This window comes from Panicum hallii, chromosome 9, assembly GCF_002211085.1.
Source record: "Panicum hallii strain FIL2 chromosome 9, PHallii_v3.1, whole genome shotgun sequence".
Lineage (NCBI taxonomy): Eukaryota > Viridiplantae > Streptophyta > Magnoliopsida > Poales > Poaceae > Panicum > Panicum hallii.
In genome coordinates this window covers 71,462,357-71,484,820 of record NC_038050.1, presented here as the reverse complement: position 1 = coordinate 71,484,820, position 22,464 = coordinate 71,462,357, and the positions used below count along the sequence as shown (strand labels likewise).

At 38.7% G+C, this 22,464-nt stretch overlaps 1 protein-coding gene across 1 annotated transcript; it reads left to right on the top strand.

Moving 5' to 3' along the window:
- Nucleotides 1-829: 829 nt before the first annotated feature.
- Nucleotides 830-21,618, top strand: LOC112874728 (protein PIR). The gene is made up of 30 exons (XM_025938227.1): nucleotides 830-1,067; nucleotides 1,893-1,965; nucleotides 2,192-2,256; nucleotides 3,222-3,299; nucleotides 3,917-4,036; nucleotides 4,170-4,240; nucleotides 4,574-4,666; nucleotides 5,423-5,492; nucleotides 6,194-6,258; nucleotides 6,822-7,017; nucleotides 7,126-7,277; nucleotides 7,508-7,601; nucleotides 7,916-8,131; nucleotides 10,163-10,374; nucleotides 10,687-10,834; nucleotides 12,807-12,975; nucleotides 13,206-13,282; nucleotides 13,430-13,600; nucleotides 14,183-14,259; nucleotides 14,417-14,519; nucleotides 15,285-15,404; nucleotides 15,524-15,667; nucleotides 16,033-16,182; nucleotides 16,642-16,785; nucleotides 16,887-16,974; nucleotides 18,027-18,154; nucleotides 18,898-19,102; nucleotides 19,624-19,796; nucleotides 20,480-20,701; nucleotides 21,283-21,618. The coding sequence occupies exons 1-30, from the start codon at nucleotides 1,014-1,016 to the stop codon at nucleotides 21,475-21,477; spliced, it is 3,873 nt and encodes a 1,290-aa protein (XP_025794012.1). The 5' UTR covers nucleotides 830-1,013; the 3' UTR covers nucleotides 21,478-21,618.
- The last annotated feature ends 846 nt before the right edge of the window (nucleotides 21,619-22,464 follow it).

Here is a 22,464-nt window from a genome sequence, read left to right as displayed (position 1 = left end):
GAAGCGAACATTGTGACAGTTTTGGCCTTGCTTCACATGCTGCATCACCGTGAAACATGGGGCACAAATGGCCAGAATGAGAAGCACCCGCTGAGCCCAGGGGCACGAGGAATCCCGTCCTACCATCCCTAGACCCCGACCCTGGAGTATCTCTAGCAGATAGACATCTAGCAAACTGACCTGACCTGCTTGCCCCATTTTAAGCTGCAAACCGAGAAACCCATGCTTCTGCAGAGTGAGGTTAATAGGATCTGAAAAGTGTGATTTGGCTAGTTTGGTAGACCTTGTGGAGTAGGTAGCCAAAAAAAAAATATAGAGTGATATTTGGCTAGTTTGCTGGGCGTGTTCTAAGTTCCAGCAAAGAAGTTTATAAAAGAAATTCAAGAATGTAATGGATCTAGCATATGCTGTCTCCTTTTCCTTTTTCCTCACTTTGCCGCAGCCAATTTGACAATAGAAGGCAAACAAAACAATATACGAACACTACAATACCATCAAAGCTGCAACCAGCTCCAGTTACAACGATGTATGTAACGTAGCACACAGCTCTGATTTTTTTCTTCTGTATTTTCAAAAAATAACTTTGATTTTTGCAAGACTAACTAGATTTTAGCTTATATTCGTCGGTTCATTAGAGCCCGACTTAATCACTTGCCACCTGAACGGTTGCATTTCTGTCATGTCGTCGCAAGGGGCCGCACGGCCAAGCAGCCAAGCTGCCGCCTTTCACTTCGAGTGGACTCAACGTCTTCTTCACCCCTCTACCCTGGCCCACCGCTGCCCACAGCTCACGCCTCACGGGGAGAGGACGAGTTGGTGCATCTCCTTGTCTCCCTGACGCACTCCCTCTCCCTCTCTCTGCACGAACTCGTTTTCGTCTCTCTCTGACTAGCACGGCTGCACGGTACCACCACTTCGCTCCCACTCCCAACAACTCCGCCACTACTACCTCGCCTACGCCCCTGCGCCTCCTCCCCGGCGGCCTCCGCCGCGCCGGCCCCGGCGCCGGCGACATGGCCATCCCCGTGGAGGAGGCCATCGCCGCTCTCTCCACCTTCTCCCTCGAGGTACGCGCGCCCGGCCCCTCCTCCCGCCCCCGCCTCAATTTCGCGCCTGATCTGCGCGACAAAGTAATGCGTAGTCGAAATGCGGCGCTCGCGCGTCTCCTCCAGCCGCGGGGTCCGCGAATTGGCCCGGGTAGCTTATTGCTTTGCTTGTTTGCTACTTTGCTTGTCTTCAAAGTTTCGAACGCTTGGTGAAGTTGGAGGGATTTTGGTACCAAAATTGGGTTTGCGCAAAGTCGGAATGGAATAATGAGGGGTGCCTGGTGGTCGCTTACGTGAATATGCGGGGATAATTGGACCAATGGCTTGCAGCTTTTGACCGAGATGCTTGGTCTTAATCCCCAGGAGGATTGTTGTGCATTGTTGCACTTTCTTAGATTTAATCATACCGTCGAGGTGTTGTGAGGGGAAAAAAAGAGGGGCGTGCACTCTTGAATTATTGCTAATATCCGTCCCTAGTTAAAATATCAGGCATTAATGATTTACTTTAGTGCACCGTATAGTTGAAAACTAGAATGCTGTTATAGAGAGTTGTGAGTTGTGACTCCTGCCAACTCTAGTGGTTGTCGAGCTCCTCATTGTCAATCCGAGCAGCTATTAGGCGTATTCCAGTGGTTTGAACTGGGTTATGGAGAACTTTGATTGATGGTTCTCTGAACTGATTGGGAGCGTGTTGGCATTCCCACTTGCAGTTTGTGTTTGGTCATGCATTTTCTAACCTCCTGTGATTGATATCCTGTATGTGGTTTGCATTCTTTGAATCAGTACAAATGTGTTGCGTTTGCTGGATTGAGGTTTCAAATTAATTAGCTATATTTCAAATTTCAGGATGAGCAACCAGATGTGCAGGGGTTAGCTGTGCTCCTGTCTAGTGAAAGATATGCAACTAACAGTCCTATTGGTATGTGACATAAACATAATAATGCTTTTGATGCTGTTGGTTTTAAGTACATTATTCTGCATGGTTGTCATGGTGATGTCTGATAGGCTCATGGAACCAAATAGCACATTGTATTTCTTTTCCTTGTTCTGCTAAGCTTAGGACTTGGGTACTTGAATTGGTATTAACATTTGCCACAGTTTCATACTTCCCTGTTGTCATATGAAGTTTGTAATTTTGTATTCAGAGTACAGCGATGTTGCTGCTTATCGTCTATCACTTGGAGAAGACACAAAAGCAATCAACCAGCTGGTATGTAGCTCCTTGTTGGTCTGTGATTGCATTGCACATCCTCATTTTGTTTCCACCCCTAACTGTTTTGATCCTGCTTGGGAAGTGATGTCTTTAAGAGATGTCCTTGCGAACTGATAACTACTCTGCTAATGGTCTAGATGAAGTATGAAGTTTTAATCGAGGAGGCAATCTCAGTCATTGACTCATTATAGTCTATGCTCCTGTTGCCTACGCAAGGCACCCAAAGGATGTCCCTCCTTGATAAAACCGCTTTATTTCATGTTGGATCGCGTCCTCCTGTTAGAGCACATAGCAGAAACACATTTACGAATTTGCACCCAAGCACGCAGACACAAACTTTCCTTCTATGATAACCAGTTCCTTGTGAGTTGTGAATATATGGGCTAATTTTATTATATACTATCTGCCCTTGGTCTTCATCATGATTTTCAACAATGTTCCATTGTATCTGCTTCATGTAACCACTATTTGACAGCAGCATTTACAGCAATTCAACAAGTCTAATACCACTTGTATGAACACTGCTTACATTATTCTCTTTTATGATTGGGACTTTTAAGTTCATCTGGGTCTCAGGGCTAGGCTTAATTTCTGTAGAAATGGTTAGCAAGTGCTTTGCCCTTACCGCCTTTTGACGAAATATGGAATGTGTTAACTCTCCTGTGGAAGTCTTGCATTCCAAATTGTCCCTCTTTTATCAGAAAAACCTTGTGTGGTCTGACCATTTGAAGGAATTAATATATATAAAAAAGATTGTATATTTTGATTTTTTTTCGCAGTGCAATGCTTTACTGACTTACCTACCCATTTCATGAATTTTTAAGGCATATGCACATCCCTTTTTTCTCTTTTAATCCTTATCCTCTCTGCTTCGTGTAATCAAACTTCTTCATCTTGCATTAAATGAGACATGCTTATTTTCTATCTTCCACTTTTTTTGTGGGTGGAAAAATGAATTGCAGAATACGCTGATTCAAGAGGGAAAAGAAATGGCTTCTTTGCTGTACACATACCGTAGCTGTGTAAAAGCACTACCTCAGGTTAGCTTTAGTTAACTCTCTGGTTATTTATTGTGTCTGAGTCGCATTATGCCATTATCCTGTTAATTATGTAAATAAATCACTTGATATGCCCTGTTCCCTTCCAATTCCGCAGCATACTGATATGACACAAATGTTTATATTTCTTGTAACGATGGTAACAATGTTTTCTACCTTATCTTTTTTGTTACTGTGATTCTCTTATCCCAATGCCAGTTTTCCTTCATGAATTATTTGAAGTCATTTTACATGCATACTACTAGTCTCTTTTTCCCACCTTGCATGCCAATCAATCAAAATTTGGGTGACTTTCGATCAGTTTATTTTTTGTTGATTGAATCGCATCCTCTGCGAGGTGTTCGCTGGTTGTGATATGAGTTTATTCTTCTTCTGAAGTGCCATCTTGTTAGTGTTGGAGCTAGGTTTCTTCTTTCTAACTAAATGTGTTTCAGAATTCAGAACATCTGTTATTTCTTTTGCTATCTCTATTGTTGATTCCAAACGGTTATCTGGTATCTTCCAGAGATGGTCAAAATTCTCCAACATGAATGAAGCACATAATTCTCTATCAGTTTCTATGGCCATGAGAATAATATATTATAGAACCTTGAATGCAGCTGCCTGATTCAATGAAGCATAGCCAAGCCGACTTGTATCTGGAAACCTATCAAGTTCTTGACTTGGAAATGAGTCGTTTACGTGAAATTCAGAGATGGCAAGCATCGGCTGCTTCTAAGGTAATAGCTCCAGAGATGGCATTGTGGATCTCTTTAAGATACTTGTCTCTTCTATCTATAGTGTATTTTCCTTCATAAGGCACATCTTCAGCACCTCTTGTTGATTTTCACACCATTGTATCATCTGGTGCAGTTGGCAGCTGACATGCAGAGATTCTCAAGGCCAGAGAGACTGGTTAATGGACCCACAATCACTCATTTTTGGTTTGTTCTTTCGCCTGGTGCCCATTGCTTAGCTTATGTTTTTTCGAGATGTTGTCTCAGATTGTATTGGAATACATAGCTTTGATGCCAACTATATTCTCTCACGTTCTAGTTTAATATCGTTTGACCTTTTCTTTTTCAAGTTGAGAATGAGACGTATGATTTTATATTGATGTTACTCATTTGATTACATCTCCATAAGAGATGCTTCTATTTGTTAATTTTTACCCTCTTTTTTTTTTGTTGCTGGGTTGGGTTTACTCTCTAGCCTACCCCAACTTTCTTGGGAATAAAAGGCTTATTGTTGTTGTTGTTTTTGTGATTTGAATGCAGGTCTATGCTGAAGTTGCTTGATGTCCTACTGCAGCTTGATCATCTCAAGAATGCAAAAGCCAGCATACCTAATGATTTTTCATGGTACAAGAGGTACATGGTCACACCTTGTCTTTCAGAGCATCTATAACAGAGTGACGGCAATGAGTATGGAACTGTGGCTGCTCTAAAATTTGCTGACTGCCAGTTGATTACCTTGTTATTCTATAGTTGTGCACCAAGTTGTTTTCCAAAGTTTTCGTGCCTCGAAACAATATTTCTTGTCCTTGTTGTTTGTTTGTTTTTTGAATCCATTGAGTATAGCTGGATTCAACATTCCCCTTCACTTTTTTCACAAACTACCATAAAGAATGGCATGTTCTTATGTCCATGTTTTTTGTGGCTGTAGTGTGATATGATGTTTGTATGCAGTCGCATTGAAAGTATTGCCGCATGTTGCTATGACATTTATCTTTGGATGAGCCAAATATTTGCTCTCCAAAATAACTGGTTAGGAACCTACATGACTTCTTGGCACTGTTTTAAGTTGTATAGAGTAACTCGTACAACTTTCAGTGGACTAAATTTATTATAGATGCTATAAAGTTACCAATTCACTTGCAACATAAAGTGGAATGCTATACTTTCCAGAGGCCTAAAAGGGATAACATATAGTAATGAATACACTGTCACTTTTACCACTTTGCAACTTAATTATTAGAGCACGGTCATTCATCAACATCCTGATATTTTTATGGTAAATCCTATTTTCTTTTGATTTATGGATTCTAGAATATATTCATGTTGATTGTTAATCCATGTCCTCATAGATGCAGCAAGAAATTGATTATTTCTAATATTTTCATGTAGAACATTTACTCAAGTAAGCAGCCAGTGGCAGGATACTGACACCATGAGAGAAGAGCTAGATGATCTTCAGGTTGCTGGTTTGTCGTATCTCAATATTACAGTTTCTTGTTATATTTGAACTTTTAAATCCTTCCTGGTTATTCGTGCATCCTTTTAATGAACTTATTCCCCACTTCTACATCAGTATGCCAATCAGATATGATAATGGGACTCAAGAATTGTGACACCCGGCCCAATTTGGATGTGGCCCAATAGTGGCCCATGAGTGCTGCGTGCACATGTTTAGTACCACCTTGCTAGTTGAGCAAGGGTGGAGCCGACTTATAAGCCTTTGTCCTCCAGCCATAGCACCTTCGGGTTGACCCTTTTATATGAAGTGAGGACAAAAGTGTAAGCAGGGTACTATGTGTATGCGGGCCCGCCCCTCGGAAGGGCTGGGCAGTGCGGCTTTGGAGGACGGGGTGGGACAAGAATCTTATGCACCATGATGTACGGACATGCATTACAGGAACTGCAGTGCGATGCTGTTCTCTTGACCGTGTAACTGATGCTATTGTTTACTGGTCCATCGAATGGATTAAATGTTTGTGAAGTACTTTAGTAGAATAATCAATTTTATAAACATACTTATAGAAAAACACTTAAATTTTTTAGGGATGGAAATGGACCACACAAATGCCTCTCGTTGAATCATCTGGCATATGCAAGTTTTATCATGGTATCTGTTATATTATGCATATTTTTAAATTGATTTCTCGCTTGCATCTGCAGATTTTTCTGAGCACCAGATGGGCCATCTTGTTAAACTTGCATGCTGAGATGTTTCGGACGAATACGTATCCCACTTTCTGTGTTTGAATATCATAATTGTTTGCTTTTTATAAACATTCTACATGATCTATTTGAGATGATTTTGTTGCTAGTAGTAGGGAAAAAAATGCAATTTCAAAATTGATAGATTTTGATATGTTTACGACAGAGATCATGTCTCTTATAACTTTCCCTGCTATAGGTGAAAGTACAAGTTACTTTGTATGATGGATTGAAGGTAAATATGTTATATTTTTGTTCAGGTCATGATGAGAATTTGGCAACACAATCCTGCACTTGAAGTTATTACTGAAAGCTCACTTCAATAAACAAATCTGCACACCAGTACTGTAGACCGTGCCCTTGGACTTGCACTTGAGCTGTCTGAGTAGCTGATTGTTAGTTATGTTAAATTTCATATAGCTATAAACTCTGCATGGGACAAAAGGCTAAGTTGTTGTTGTTGTTGTTGTATAAACTCTGCATGTTACTGTGCACCTTATATGTTAGAACAAAGTAATGTTCTCATCCATAGTTGCTTCACTTTATTTGTCCTTCTTCTATTGATTTTCTTAACTCAAAACAATAGCGTAGAGGATATCCTACAGGTTCTTATAGTATTTTGCGTGGAGTCATTGGAGTTGGATTTTGCTCTCCTTTTCCCTGAGCGTCATACCCTGCTTCGTGTCCTCCCAGTTTTGGTTGTTCTAGCAACCTCATCAGAGAAGGAGAGTGAGTCACTTTATAAGAGGGTGAAGATAAATCGTCTTCTCAACATTTTTAAGGTTTGGTTATCTCCTTGTATATCCACTTAACTCTACTTATTATTAGAATATTTGGAGTTGATGTTTATCTCATTAATTTTCTATTGCTCTTACCTTCTTTTTGTACAGAATGACCCAGTTATCCCAGCATTTCCAGATCTGCATCTCTCTCCCGCTGCAATTTTGAAGGAATTATCATCATATTTTCAAAATTTTTCTAGTCAAACTCGTCTCCTTAGTCTTCCAGCGCCTCATGAAATTCCTCCCCGAGAGCTACAAGAATATCCTTTCTGCTAAGTTTTCTAAGCATGTTTTCACAAATGGGTTCAAATAAACATTGGTTTTGAACAGAAGCATTATTATTTATTTATTTACTTACAAACAGCAGGTTCTAATGATTTATTCCACATAAAGGCAAATGGGACTTTGTTAGAGCATAAAGCACAATCAGAATGAACTAAATCTGCATATGGCAGGTCATCACATGCTTGAAATTCCTTAACTGAACCACTTATCAGAGGCATTATTTGATTTTGAATCACATGGGAACTATCAGAGCTGAGCATGACGAATTCTCTGTACGTTTTGCCTCTGCTATGAATCAGGTAAAATTGAAGATATAAATTTTCATTCCGTTACTTTGTTAGTCTTTTCTATAATAACAGTACAACTGATATCTACAAGCCATGATTGCTGTTCTTTGCATAGTAATCACTGTTTGAACAGTGGTTCAAATATTCCTTCCAATTGCATTCTGTACCTTTGGGTTAATGAAACATATATTTGCAGTATACCATGTTCATTGAGTCACCAAAAGGAAAAGAAAAACTCTAAAGAACTTTCATTTAACTCTAAAATAATGGCACTTATTCTTCTTTGGTTCACTGTTGCATGCATTGACATTGATCTTTTCTTTCAGATGATAATGCTCAAGTCATCAGATGGTGTAGATAATGACTGGTCTAGAGATATTAAAGGGAACATGTATGATATTGTGGTTGAAGGCTTCCAGCTTCTTAGTCGTTGGACTGGCAGGATTTGGGAACAGTGTGCTTGGAAATTCTCTCGCCCCTGTAAAGAACCACCTATTTCAGATTCTCAACAAAACATCACAACATTTTTTGACTATGAAAAGGTCTTCCCCTCTTCACTGCAAGCTGTTCTCACTTTTTTACTACGACTTATATAATTTGGCTATTGAAGCTTTTATTCCTTTAAGTTTCCAGAATGACTATGTTGTCATTTAGTGCAATTTACAGCACTTTCATTTCCTTGCATTGCTGCTTGTTTAAGTGAAGGATGCTTAAGGGGAAAACTTTTGTAGGAAAACAATGGTGTACTTTAGCCATTCCCTTTCCTTGTAGTCAATTGCTGCTCTGAGGGACTATGGCACCCCTCTACTGTTCATTTGGGACCCACCAGCAGAGTGCTAAGTGGGAACTAGACTCATAGTGAATAATTTCCTTATTTATTGGGCTTGTTCCCTTTAAGTAATTCCAAGTTTCCTAAGTTTAGATATTATTAATTGAAGTCCAAATCAAGCCATCCCTACGAAGGGATAGCATTCCATATTTCCATTAGAATCAAGAAAGAAATCCTTCTCTTTTATTTGCTATCTTTCAATCCTTTTAGTTGTTTTATCCCAATATATGTGTCTCTCTTTGAGAACATGCTTGATGCCTCAAACAATTTTTTATGAACCTTGGGATTTGTGTACATGAATGATTTTGTCTTTAGTAACCCTCGTATTGTTGTGTTTTCACTTTGTTGGGGCCCTGATAGCAGCTTAAGTTCTGTCGTTCTGCTGCTTAAGTTTACTCCATTCCAATGTGGCCTTTGTTATTTAAAGGAAAAAGTCTACATAACCCCCCCCCCCCCCAACTTTTCATGGTGGACTACTTCACCCCCCCAAAGGCCCAAACTATAAAACCGGATATTCTACCCCTTGAACTTTCCAAAACCGGTCAAATAACCCCCAGGTGGTTTTGGACGGTGGTTTTGCTACAGTGGCGCGGTTTTGTCCTTTTCTTTTTTATTTATTTCCGCCAAATATTTGAAAAATCATAGTAAATCACAGAAAAATCATAAAATGGAAAATCCAATTTTGTTGGACTCCACATGAGTAGATCTACACAGTGAACATATAATATGGTATTCTTTAGTATAAAGTTTTTGCTGTAGCTTTAGATCTATGCTTTTCTTTAATTAATTGGAAAATTCATAACTGCAGCTTCTATGGTACAATTGTGGTGAATTTTTTATGGTGCGAAAATTATTGTATGCTTGAACTATAGTAAAAATTTCATACTCATTGGATCCTGTATAACTTAGTTATAGATTTATTTAGGTTTATGCTTATTAAATCTATGCTCCGAATCTATGCTTTATCTATAACTAAGTTATACATGATCCAATTAGTATGAAATTTTTACTACAGTTCAAGCATACAATAATTTGCCAACCATAAAAATTTCACCACAATTGGACCATAGAAGCTGCAGCTATGAATTATTTCAATTAATTATAAAAAAGCATAGATCTATAAGTTATACATGATCCAATTAGTATGAAATTTTTACTACAGTTCAAGCATACAATAATTTGCCAACCATAAAAATTTCACCACAATTGGACCATAGAAGCTGCAGCTATGAATTATTTCAATTAATTATAAAAAAGCATAGATCTAAAGGTACAGCAAAAACTTTGTACTGAAGCATACCATATTGGCATATTATATCTTCACTGTTTAGATCTACTCATGTGGAGTCCAACAAAATTGGATTTTCCATTTTATGATTTTTCTGTGATTTACTATGATTTTTCAAAGATTCAGCGGAAATAAATAAAAAAGACAAAACCTCGCCACTGTAGCAAAACCACTTTGGGGGGGGTGTTATTTGACCGGTTTTGGAAAGTTCAGGGGGTAGAATATCTGGTTTTATAGTTTGGGGGGTGAAGTAGTCCATGAATAGTGGGGGGGGTGGGGGTATGTAGACTTTTTCCTTATTTAAACATGCATCTTCAAGAAGTTCTGTTAGAAATCCATTAGTGTTGCACTATTCTCTTTTGTTTTTCTTGATTTATTTTTCACTGTGTTAAATTATTCCCTTATGACCTCACAACTCATAATAACAATATGGTTTTTCAACTATTTGCAATGCAGGTAGTACGTTGGAACTATACTGCGGAAGAACGAAGGGCTCTGCTTGAATTAATTGGTTACATAAAGAGTATTGGATTGATGATGCAACATTGTGATACTCTAGTTTCTGAAGCTTTGTGGGAAACAATACATATGGAGGTCCAAGATTTTGTGCAGGATAAACTAGATACTATGCTTCGTACAACATTTAGAAAGAAGAAGGACCTTTCTCGGTAACTTGCTCTCACAACATCCCTTTTTACTTGACTGTTGACATCGTATTTTTATATCCAAAAAATAGTAAAATATGATGCCAGATGAGGAACTTGACCTAGCTCAGTTTATTGTTGATGTGAATGTATGCCCAGATAACCCAAGTTCAAAGTACTTGTTGAGGCGAATTTGGGTGCCTATTTTCTTCTTAATATAATTTGTGATTGACAGTATCTGAATTGAATTGAAGCTTGTGTGACATTGCACTCCTATTTTGAGAACAGATTTGGAAAATGAAAAGGTTTTTCTCATTTTCCTTTGTATTGTTTCAGGATTCTCTCTGATATGCGAACCCTTTCAGCAGATTGGATGGCCAACACTAGCAAGGCAGACCCAGAGCAGCACTCGCTACACCAAGAAACTGAGGAAATGAGACAAAACACATTTTACCCTAGACCAGTTGCACCAACAGCTGCACAGGTTTTATTCATGTTTTTTAGTATGCAATTATCTATTAATTTATATTCTTAGCTCTTGCATTGCCTGGCAAAGTTTGCGTTCTTTCCGATGTTAATACAATCCGAGATTTCAACTTTGTAGGGCCCAGGTGGCAATGATTTTTCGAAACAACATTATTGTTTTATTGATTTCAGTAGTATAAAATGGAAAAACAACAGAAGGATGTAATAGAATTGACTGAGTCTTTTTTTAGAAAAAGGGCAAGCCTCTCATTTAACTTCCCATCAGGGAGAAGAAAATGATCCAAGTTTACAGCAAGTTCAGCACAGTTTTAAGCGTATTCTAAGCACGCCCGCTATGCAAGTTCACAGAAAACAGGTGTAAACCCGGCACAAACTCAGCCAGCACTTCAGGTGTTTCTCCCACACCAGAAGGTGATGAAGCGCCTGCTCCCATCTCCTACCAGCTTTGTCTCTCCATAGCAGCCACGAAGCTTGCAGGCTCCCACATATGCGCAACGGCAGTCTTGCATTGGACTCCAACTTCCCCAGGATTTCTTCCAATTGAGCTTCCTCCAGGTTTCTGCACAAACTTTTCCATCTTCTCATGGTCCCGCACGCCTTGAGCACCACTTTCCTCACGTCGCTCCACACCTCCCCCTTAAAGCAAAAGGCATTTCTCAGTTTCCAAATACTCCACATAATAGCTGAAGTACAAAGATTCAGAGCGACATGATTTTTCCTGCTAATCCAGAATCTAGCAATAGATTCAAAACAAGGATTTGGGCTCAAGCCCAGAGTATCAGCACAGAAATTCCAAACCTCTTTAGCTACCACACACTCGAAGAATAAATGAACAATAGACTCATTTTCCTTACATAAAAGGCAGGTTTTATCAACGACTTCTCTCCTTTTGCTCAGGTTATCCTGAGTTAGTAACCTAGGTGGGATCCTTAGTCCCCACACAGCCGGGATATGGACAGGGGTAACCCCCCTGAAATTAATCACCCCATAAAGGGATTGTACAAAATAGGTGCCAGTCGAGCTAAAGCTCCAAATAATAGTGTCCTCCTCACCTGAGAAGGTAATAGATTCTGCAATGCTGCAGAGCTCATGCCACAAGGCCATCCCCTGACTGGAAACAGTCCTCCTAAAAGTGAATCTCAAGTCTGTGCCATCCCACGCCTCAGCCACCGTGGCTCCCTTTTCATTGACAATGTTATATAATGGCCAATATTGGATAGCGAGGCTGGAATTGCCGAACCATCGATCCTCCCAGAATCTGATGGATTTACCATCTCCCACCTTCCAGGTGTACCCCATTTTCGCAGCCTTGCATGCCCAGAGCACTCCCTTCCATAAAGGAGAGATCTTAGAGTCAGAACAGCAGAAAATGTTTGGGTCATTTATATTGTATTTACTGTCCACGATTTTCCTCCACACAGCTTCTTTGTTGAGGTGATATCTAGAGATCCAAGAAGCAAGCAGGCAAAGATTTAGTTGTTGCAGGTCAGGAACCCCCATGCCACCATATTCTTTTTTCTGAGCAATCATTGCCAGTTAGCCAAGTGATACTTCTTCTCCCCTTCTTGGTTATTCCAGAAGAAATGCGCCATATGAGTGTTGATGGCTTCAAAAGCCCATTTGGGGAAACTCTCTAACTGTCGAATTCAATCAATATACATCCTTATTGCACTCACTGGAAAAGTAAATTAAAAGGTTTGGTATATTATTTTTACGCTTTTGAATCTGTACGTTTCAGTGATTCATGTGGCACCAGTATTTTAAGTAGGAAAGTAGTGCATTTTAATAAATAACCGGACTAGGACATGATGAGATTCTCATGAGTATAGCAACCGTAAACTTTCATTCATTTATTTTATTTTACAATATATTGCTGTAATGTCCGTTGTACTTTTTTATTCTACTTTAGATATCTTCTGTTCACTGTATTACTGACTTAACTAATATTGTTGTTACCAATATCTTTACAGATCCACTGTTTGCAATTTCTTATCTGTGAGCTTGTATCTGGTGGTAATATGAGAAAACCTGGAGGACTATTTGGGAATAGTGGCTCCGGAATACCTGTGGAGGATCTTAAACAACTAGAGACATTTTTCTACAAACTCAGTTTTTTCTTGCATATTTTGGATTATACAGGTGCCTACTTAAGCTTCGTCAACCTTAGAAATAGCAATTTGCATGCACTTGGAGTTCTGCATACATTTCATATGTTTCGTATTTTGCTCTTGTGGAAATATTCAGCCTGCCTTCATTTCACTACTCCACAGTTACCAATCTGGATTTCAGAAATTCATATTTACAGTTTGTTTATTTCGTTCCTTTGGATTGTGAAATTAACTGCTATCTTTTTTGTGGGGTGCATGCAGCGACTATTGGTACTCTAACTGATCTTGGGTTTCTTTGGTTCAGAGAATTTTACCTGGAATCTTCCCGTGTCATTCAGGTGGAGCATTTTTGTATTCCTTTGTGAAGTGTAATGAAATTCTAGATGGGAGGAACTATTTGTGATATTTTGAATGTACAATTTATGTTTATGCAGCTTTTTGTAAATTATATTGCAGGCCAATACTAATTTATGTCTTGGTGACAGTTTCCAATTGAATGCTCGCTCCCATGGATGCTGGTGGACCATGTCATTGAATCACAAGATGCTGGTCTTCTCGAAAGCATTTTGATACCATTTGACCTTTACAATGACTCTGCTCAACATGCACTAACTTGTCTCAAGCAGAGATTTCTTTATGATGAAATAGAAGCTGAGGTAGGCAATTACCATTCACACTTATCCTAACCATTCTCGCACTGCCAAAATTTGGAAGGCGTCAGACATGTTCTCCCTCTTGACTGCGTTCTCCGTTATTGTTTTTATTGCTGAACATATTCAACCAATTTGAACAATATTAGTCCACTCGGCTATGTAGCATCCAGACCCGATTCAATACATGATGGGGCTGGTAGTGGTTGTTTGAAGTCCCACATAGTCTAGTTGCATATAAATCACCATCTTGGACCATTTTAAGCAAATGTGAGTGTTTTATGGTGTTCTGCTGGAGCATTAGGGCTCCAGAACTACTTGTAAGGTCGCTCATCCCAGGCACTTGGTCCTGTTTAGTGGGTGGTCGGGTCGTGTTTCTTCAGCAAGTGGCGGAGATGCCTCTCTAGTTTCTTTTGAGTGTGCGGTGTGTGTGGGGGGACGAGGGAGTCCAAACCCTAACCCTTTTATTACCTTCATTCTTAATGAAATGATACAGCTCTCCTGTGTGTTCAAGAAAAAAAATTCTGCTGTTTGCCTGTTTTGCATTTGTAAACATCTTACCTGTACTACTTATGTGCTGACTTGTAGGTTGATCTTTGTTTCGATCTTCTTGCTCAGAAGCTTAATGAGATAATATTTACATATTACAAGAGCTGTGCAGCAAGGTATGAACCTTTTCATCTGTTTCATCTATTTGTATGTACACAAAGGAGTTTTACTTCAACATTGTATAAAAATGGGACCAAGAATTTTGTATAAAGATTTGATTGGAGACTTGGAGTCTATATGTCTCTTGTACTGATCTTTCGCCTTCTTATGCAGTACTCTTCTTGATAGTTCATTTACATACGCATGCGATGATGGTGAGAAGTACTTTGTCAAACCTTTGCGATTTGACGCAATTTTCAAGTTAAGAAGAGTAATGGTAAGGGCTTAGCTCATACGATATGGTTCAGGGTATTTTGTTTTTGGATTATCCCATTAGGTGCTTGTTTGTTTTTTGTCATCGTTGTCAGTTGGACTGCGAATCCATGCAAGCATGTTAATGAGAATCTAGTGGAAAACCCGAAAGGCGATTAAAATAGATGGCAGAAGCAAAATTAGGTGTCGCATTATAGCAAAAGCAAACGTATCCTGATATTTATGTTGGTATTCTTTTATCAAGAACAAAATTTTCCTTGTGCTTGGAAAGAACAATATGTAGTTTTTCCAAGAGTTTAGTTTTCTGTAATCTAGTCCGTTGATATGCTTCTGAAGAGCTTGTGTAGTTACATTACTCTTCTATAATCTGAGTGCAACAATAACACTTCTGTTTCCAAAGTTGTATTTCAAAACTAGCCCATACCTTACTGACTGTGATGAAACTAGGACCAAGGTACCCTTGTTGGATATCATAATTTGATTTCTTGTATCATGGTTATGCTGTGCATTCTTGAATTTGGACCATTGTGTCCAGCTTCAGCCTAAGTTTGGCCTTTTATTACTCTTAGCTTTGCTGCAGCCTCTGAAATCTGAATCAGCAGCAAGCATTTGGTTCCTTTTTTATTCTTTGTCAAGGAAACAAAGTTGTTTGATTATAAGCTCAATTTATTCTCTTGTAAATGTATGCAATTACCCTCCTATGAAGATTTATAACATTTGGCCTCTAGATTATTGCATTATCGCTGAAGGATTTCATTTTATATCTCAGGTTTTGGGGAGGACAATTGACCTAAGAAGCCTAATTACTCACAGAATGAACAAAATATTCCGGGAAAATATTGATTTTCTACTTGAGCGCTTTGAAAATGGAGATCTATGTGGTGTTGTGGTAAGAATGTTTAACTGTCATCTAATCTGTAGTCTACTATACTTAATTTTCTTAAGCAACCTACATGCTGGTCTGGTAAATTAATTTTCGGAACCCCTCGTTATGTCTTTTCAAATTAGGAACTGCAACAACTGTTGGATATTTTGGAGCTTACACACCAATCAATATCAAAATTTCTTGAATTGGATTCTTACTGCCTTATGCTTAGCGAGATGCAAGAGAATCTTTCGCTGGTCTCTTATTCAAGTCGCATCTCTTCTCAGGTTTGGGACCCTATCATGATCCTGATTTTCAGTCATAATACATGTGATAATGTTGTCATCCCGCCACTTCTGGTGGTCATGATCTATAATTTACTTGTATCAGCTTGTAGTTTCTTTGGTTGGTAGGAAAATTATCAATCATTGATGGTTTTTTAATTCTTTATTGTGCAACCAGTGAATGATTTATTGTTTGTTGGCAATTAGTTATGAAAAAGAAACAATTTGATAGCAAAGTCTTACTCGGAAATCACATTATAAAGGGTTATGTTTCATTATGAAATGCATCTTTGTGCTTATTCCTGCAAGGTTTGCTGTTTCATCTAATTAAAATTTTATTCTAATTTGATAATTTTTCTGGTATCCAGATATGGAGTGAGATGCAGACAGATTTCTTGCCCAATTTCATCTTATGTAATACCACACAGCGGTTTGTTAGATCCATAAAAGGAACTCATCACTCTTCTCATAGATCAAGTGCATCTAGTGGGAAGCCCTACTTCTATTGTGGATCACATGTAAGCATTTTTTATTAAATTGGCAAGTTGCTTTAACAGTTGTCAACTCGTGAATTCAAAGTCTTGGTAATGCAGCAATCAACGCAACATATAACTGATCAAGCCTTACTCTAATGCTGATCTTGGGCATCTATTTCTTGGGTCCACAAGTACTTCTATAATGTTCTTGGTTCCACGGATATGATTAACCACACGATATAAATTTGAAACTCATACTTCAGAGTTTAGGAGTTGTATAGCATGAATTCTGATGGAAAAATACTGTTATGGACTAATGAGCTGAGCCACTTCTACTTTTTTCCTGGATACTGTTAATTTCTAAATATGGCAATTTGCAAGATATTATAATACGCATCTTGGACTTTACTAACTCTTCCATTTTTACCGAGTTTACAATCTGTACCTGCCAATAAGCTATACCTTAATTTGTACAACTGCATGCTCTCATTTTCGTTGTAGGATTTGACCATGGCATACCAGGGTCTTGCTGGGTTGTACCGTGACTTTTTTGGAGTTCCTCATATGTTTGCAGTTGTTAAACTGCTTGGTTCCAGATCATTGCCTGCAATCATCCGTGCTTTACTGGATCATATATCAAGTAAGGTGAGTAGTAAGGAGCATTTTGTTTTGTCATGCCTAAGAAGGAGACATACCTAGAAATAATCAAAATTATTAAGGAACTAACTATGTTTCTTCCTTTTCAGATTACAGGTATGGTGCCAAAAATAACTGCACTGCAAGAAGCATTGCCAAAATCTATTGGACTTCTTTCATTTGATGGCGGTATAGCAGGTAATGTCAGCTGGTGGCGATCATGGTTCTAAATCCCATTGTGAATGTCGTCCCACATTACTACTCCCTCCGTTCCAAAATGTAGGTTGTTTTGGCTTTTCTAATTTCATAGTGTTTGCTATGCACCTAGATATGACATATATCTAGGTACATAGCAAAAATTATGAACCTAGAAAAGCCAAAACGACCTACATTTTGGAATGGAGGGAGTACTACACTATCATTTATTGCCCCCATTCATTGTTCAATCAACCTATCTACTTTTGTTTATTTACAAGGGAAATTATATGTTTACAGAAGTTCCATTTTTTATTATGTGCTAGTCATGAGCATCTCTCCTTCAGAACAGAGCTATGTTTGCAGTATATTTTGTTTTATTGGTGTCAATGTGGTGGGCAGTGTTAGGCCATTCTCAATGGAGATTTCATATTTATGTTTCCAAGACTGCCACATAAGCTAGAGAGCATTTGGTCCATAGATGAAATAGTTTCATACAATGCATAGTTTCATATTTTGTTGTTTCCTAGGCTACATGCAAGACCCAAGCTATCTTGGAAACAGTGTACACAGGGTTTCATCTAGATGAAACTCATTTCACCTCTCTCTTCATTAATTCTTTGCAACATCATCAAAAATGCTGACATGTCTTTTTTTTTCTCGAACACGCAGGAGAGCTGCATGTCATTGTATTAATAGATAGGGAAAAAAAATCAAAATGCTGACATGTCACTCTATTTAATGAGAATGAAACTCCCATTGAGAATGGCCTTTAGGCTATTAGCTATAATATTAGGTTCTAATTTGAACATTGGGGTATATTTGGTAAATCCATTTTAGAGTTTGTACCATCCACAAGTTAATTGATCATTTTAGGTAGGACATTCTCTTAGCCATCAAGTACAGCTTGGCCCCAGCTAGCATGCTTGTGTAGCCAAATATCTTTAATTTCCAGTGTATTTAGTACATACACCAGCATGCAGTAGTTCCAAGCCAACAAAACATCTCTAATTTAAACTCTAAGAAGGATCAATTTTGTGCTGCCTTTATTGTAGGTTGCCAGAAAATAATTCATGAAATATTGACATGGGAAGCAAAATCAGAAGTGAAAACTGAAGTTCTTCATGATCTTAAGGAAATTGGAAGTGCTTTGTACTGGATGAGCATTCTAGACATTGTTTTGGTAAGCATATGTATGTTCACAGGGAGCTTTATTAGTTTCTCAGATTGTTCAGTTTCTGGTACACTGTTTCTTCTGCTATCTTGCAAACTTTTAGGTACTCTAGTAAAGCCGTAGAAAAGTACCATTGTAGAGAAGTTTTGCAGTACACATATTGAGAGCAGATCAAAAGTTCCCTTTAATCTATTGCACATAAGGATGTCAAATACAGAAGTCAGATCCACTGAAGTGAGTAGTTTTAACTGCGCCATGCCGTAGGACAGTAAAAAAGAATGCTGTTTTCATCCCAGTCATGGAGATGCTAACGGTCTCTATTTTCTTCTGTTTCTGTCTCATTCTTTTTTCCCCTCAATATATCCTGTATTTATATTTCGTTTTCTATCTGGTTTGAGTTGGAGGTTCAGGATCCTTTGAATCCTTTACTTTACTGAATGTTACTTTAGTTGGCTAAACAAGGAGCAGAAGGTTTCTCTGGGAGAATCCATGTGCGCTCCCCGCAGTGCCAGAACTGTTGCACATGTTAATGTTCTTTGTCCTCTGCACTTTTATGATGCTCTCTGTCAATAGCATAATATATTGCTGACCTTTGTTTATAATTTTGTGTATACTTAAAAAGCTTCAGTCTTTCAGTTATGGATTTTCCCTCTTGACTCAGTCACGTTTTTCTTCCTTTCTCATACTGTACTGTTACGATGCATTCTCTTTGTCTTACTAAATACTGATATGCATGTTTTTTTCTCTAATAGAGACAAATCGACACTACACAGTTCATGCAGTCAGCTCCGTGGCTGGGACTGGTTCCAGGAAATGATGGGCAAGTGAAGCATGCCTACTCTGATAGTACTCCATTTACCATACTTTTGAGTTCGGCCACCAATGCTGTCACATCAAGCCCTGCATGCCCAAATCCATCTACATTTCTTGTGATGTCAAAGCAAGCTGAAGCTGCCAGTAAGTCCATAGATAACTTACTGGGCTGTGTTTCTAATGATTTGCATGCTGACTGAAATTTTCAGAAAAGTCGATAGTTATTTGTGGCTGATGGCTTCCAGGTTGTAGATCTGAAACGAATGATATCTCAGCTGTGAATGGCACTGGTTATTTGTTTTATTTTGTAGGAAGAATGGTGTTACCTTTGATGAAATCAATTGTGCATAGTTAGGCCTTACTGGATGTTCAGAATGGACGGGATCCCAGCCTAACGTTGTGGAAAACCTAAGATCCAAATGGACTATGTTTTTTTTGTTGATAACAATGGACTGGGTTGAAACCCCACCATGCTGGCCCGTACAAATGACTCCTCGAAGTGTATCCAAATGGACTATTTTTTTTCTTTTTTTGATAACAATGGACTGGGTTGAAACCCCACCATGCTGGCCCATACAAATGACTCCTCGAAGTGTTCAAACTTGCGATTTCCTTTTCACTGTTGTACTCTGTTATCAGTTTGGATAACACAAATGTTTCGACAGGTCTACTGTATAAATCAAATCTCAACTCTGGTAGTGTGCTGGAGTATGCTCTTGCTTTCACAAGTGCTACCCTGGATAGACACTACAGCAAATGGAGTGCAACTCCAAAGACAGGTTTTATTGACATAACGACTTCGAAGGACTTCTATCGCATTTTTAGTGGTCTTCAGTATGTAAGTAAACTCAAGAAGACTTATTCTATTATACATTTTCAGCTACTTACCATGTCTCATTAAAAAACTCTTATTTCACATTTATTGTTGTTCATATGAATATAGATTGATAAATCGACATGACAAAAACATCCTACTTTATTTGATTTCTATTGCATTAAGGACACCAATGAACCTTTTGTTCACTTCATGTGTATGGGAAAATTTTATTTTTAAAAAAATACAAATATTTTCATAAGAAAATAATTCCGTTATTGGTTTCTTAGATTAATTTAAGTTCTGTATTTATTCGGAAACTAGGATCTCGTAATCTGTTGAATTAAGAAATATTGGCAACCTGAATCTGTCGTGGATTCTACCACGATTCCAGCCATTCTGCTTGTTTTTGATTGGGGAGTATGATACTTGCTAATTGAACGCCTAACAGTTAGGGAGCAGGCTGCTGGTGGATGTGTCAGCAAGGGTTTTCAGGAATTTAGATATTTTTATCTAAAGTCTTTGCCTTCATCATGAACAGATTGATTCTTATTCTCCAATCTTCATCCATTTAGCAATTCTCTTTTTGGGCATATAATTTAGCTTCAGCGCTACTTATGCTTTTGTATGTTCCAGTGAGTGTTAAACTTTTAGTGCTTCTTCCTCATGCTTTGAATTGACGGATTTTCCTTTTTTCGCCCCTCCAGAGTTACTTAGAAGAGAGCATTACCAATCCTTCAAAGAAACAAGAAATGCTGGGTGATTCTGTAGCATGGGCTGGTTGTACGATCATGTACTTACTGGGACAGCAGCAGCACTTCGAGCTTTTTGATTTCTCCTATCAATTTCTCAACGTGGCAGAAGTAGAAAGCGCGACAGTTTCACACTATCAATCTTCAGAGAGGACTAAAAGTCCAAATTTCTTGCAAGTGAGATTATTTCTTTGTACTTATTTTGGAACTTCCATTTTAAATTGGTTTAGAACTTGCTACTTTTCTGTAGTCATTTGATTTCATTTTAAACTTTTCTGTGCTTCCATGAGGCCATGATATAGATGATAATGACATATCCTTTGGCAAAACCAGGTGTGAATGTTAAGAATTTCTCAAAAAATATAAACTATCAGATGTGGGGTGGACATGTAGGTGGATTCATCTACATTTGCAAGGTTTTGGAGAGAGAAATAATACATGGCTAGTAATCCTTTGTCATTTTCATATCTTCCAAATGCTATTGAATTTCCACCTGAAATTTGTTAATGGATGTGGATCATGCCCTGCTGTATGCCTGATAGTTTTTTTTAGAAAAATTTTTATATACTTTACACTCGGTTCCACTGGTGTCCAAAAGCCACATAGTTAACAGAGCCATATGCCTCATAGGCAGGCCGTCTCTCACATGAGTACTTAATTTGTCATTTTTTATGCCTGTTTGAAATAGAAAATTTATTGAATACTTCATCACATTTTGATTGGAAATTTATTGCTGTATATATGATGTGTGTGAGAAGGGCTATGAGGGCATCCTTGAAGCGATGAGGAAGGCCAGGAGGCTCAATAACCATGTTTTCTCCATGTTGAGGGCACGCTGCCCCCTCGAGGACAAGGTTGCGTGTGCCATCAAGCCAAGTGGGGCACCTCTTCACCGTATGAAGTTTATGAACACAGTTTCTGCATTCGAGACATTGCCACAAAGAGCCACCTGAAGGGCTTCCAGGCAGATGTGCTCTTGCATGTGAGTTATATGCTATGTTGTTGTAAGCTATTTGCAAATTATGTGGTTGCAGTCATGAACGGTGAACCCTGGACATGAACTTGAATAAAGGAACGTGCTTGCTTTCCGTATATCTGAATTAGGGTCTGTGTTAGCCTCAAGAAAACTTGATCCAGAATTCGTTCGCTAGTTTCACCATGAAATTTGAGATTTTACTTCACTGCACCCAAATGCGCACAGATGAAAACCTGAGTCACAAGAATCACTGCTAGTTCACGGTTATTGTTATGCGCGTATTTCTCAATCTGCTCTCAAATTGTATTTATCTCTTCAGACGTGCATTTTTTTTCATTCTGAACTACACCCCCATCTTCCTTATACTTGGGGTGCTCTCTCTTCGCATCATTTTTTATTAAACCAGTCGATGTCGATCGAATACATACTGTATCTTTGCTGCTAAAATGTTAGCAGAATAATCCAGTATCGCCGCACATCGAGAGCAAAATTTTGCTCACGACAGATAAGGGATGTTCATTGTCATATTGCATCTGACGGATTCAGGTCAAGTCAAGATTTCCCTTGCTAGCCAGGTTATGTATCTCAGCCATGTATCCTCATTTAAGGACTTATCTAGATTGGCATAGCACCCAGTCACGAGTTCGCGACGGCCCTAATCTCGCCATGGATTCCAGTTTCAGTCGTCAGGCGAAATCGCGGTCACTGACAAGTGAGCTCTGGGCCCAAGCTAAAGCCTCAGCATTCAGCACTTCACCAAGCGGTTCAAGTCAGCATGTGTTTCACAGCTATTATTTCAGTGTTTTTTTTATTTGAAATGAGACAATTAAGCTACTATTTGGTTCAGATAGACCCACTTCACTTCCTCATAGCTCAACTGCTTCACTCTTCCTCCAGATGTCCTGGGTCAGAACACACAACTACCGCACCCGTTCATGCCTTCAGATGCATACCCGCATGCAAA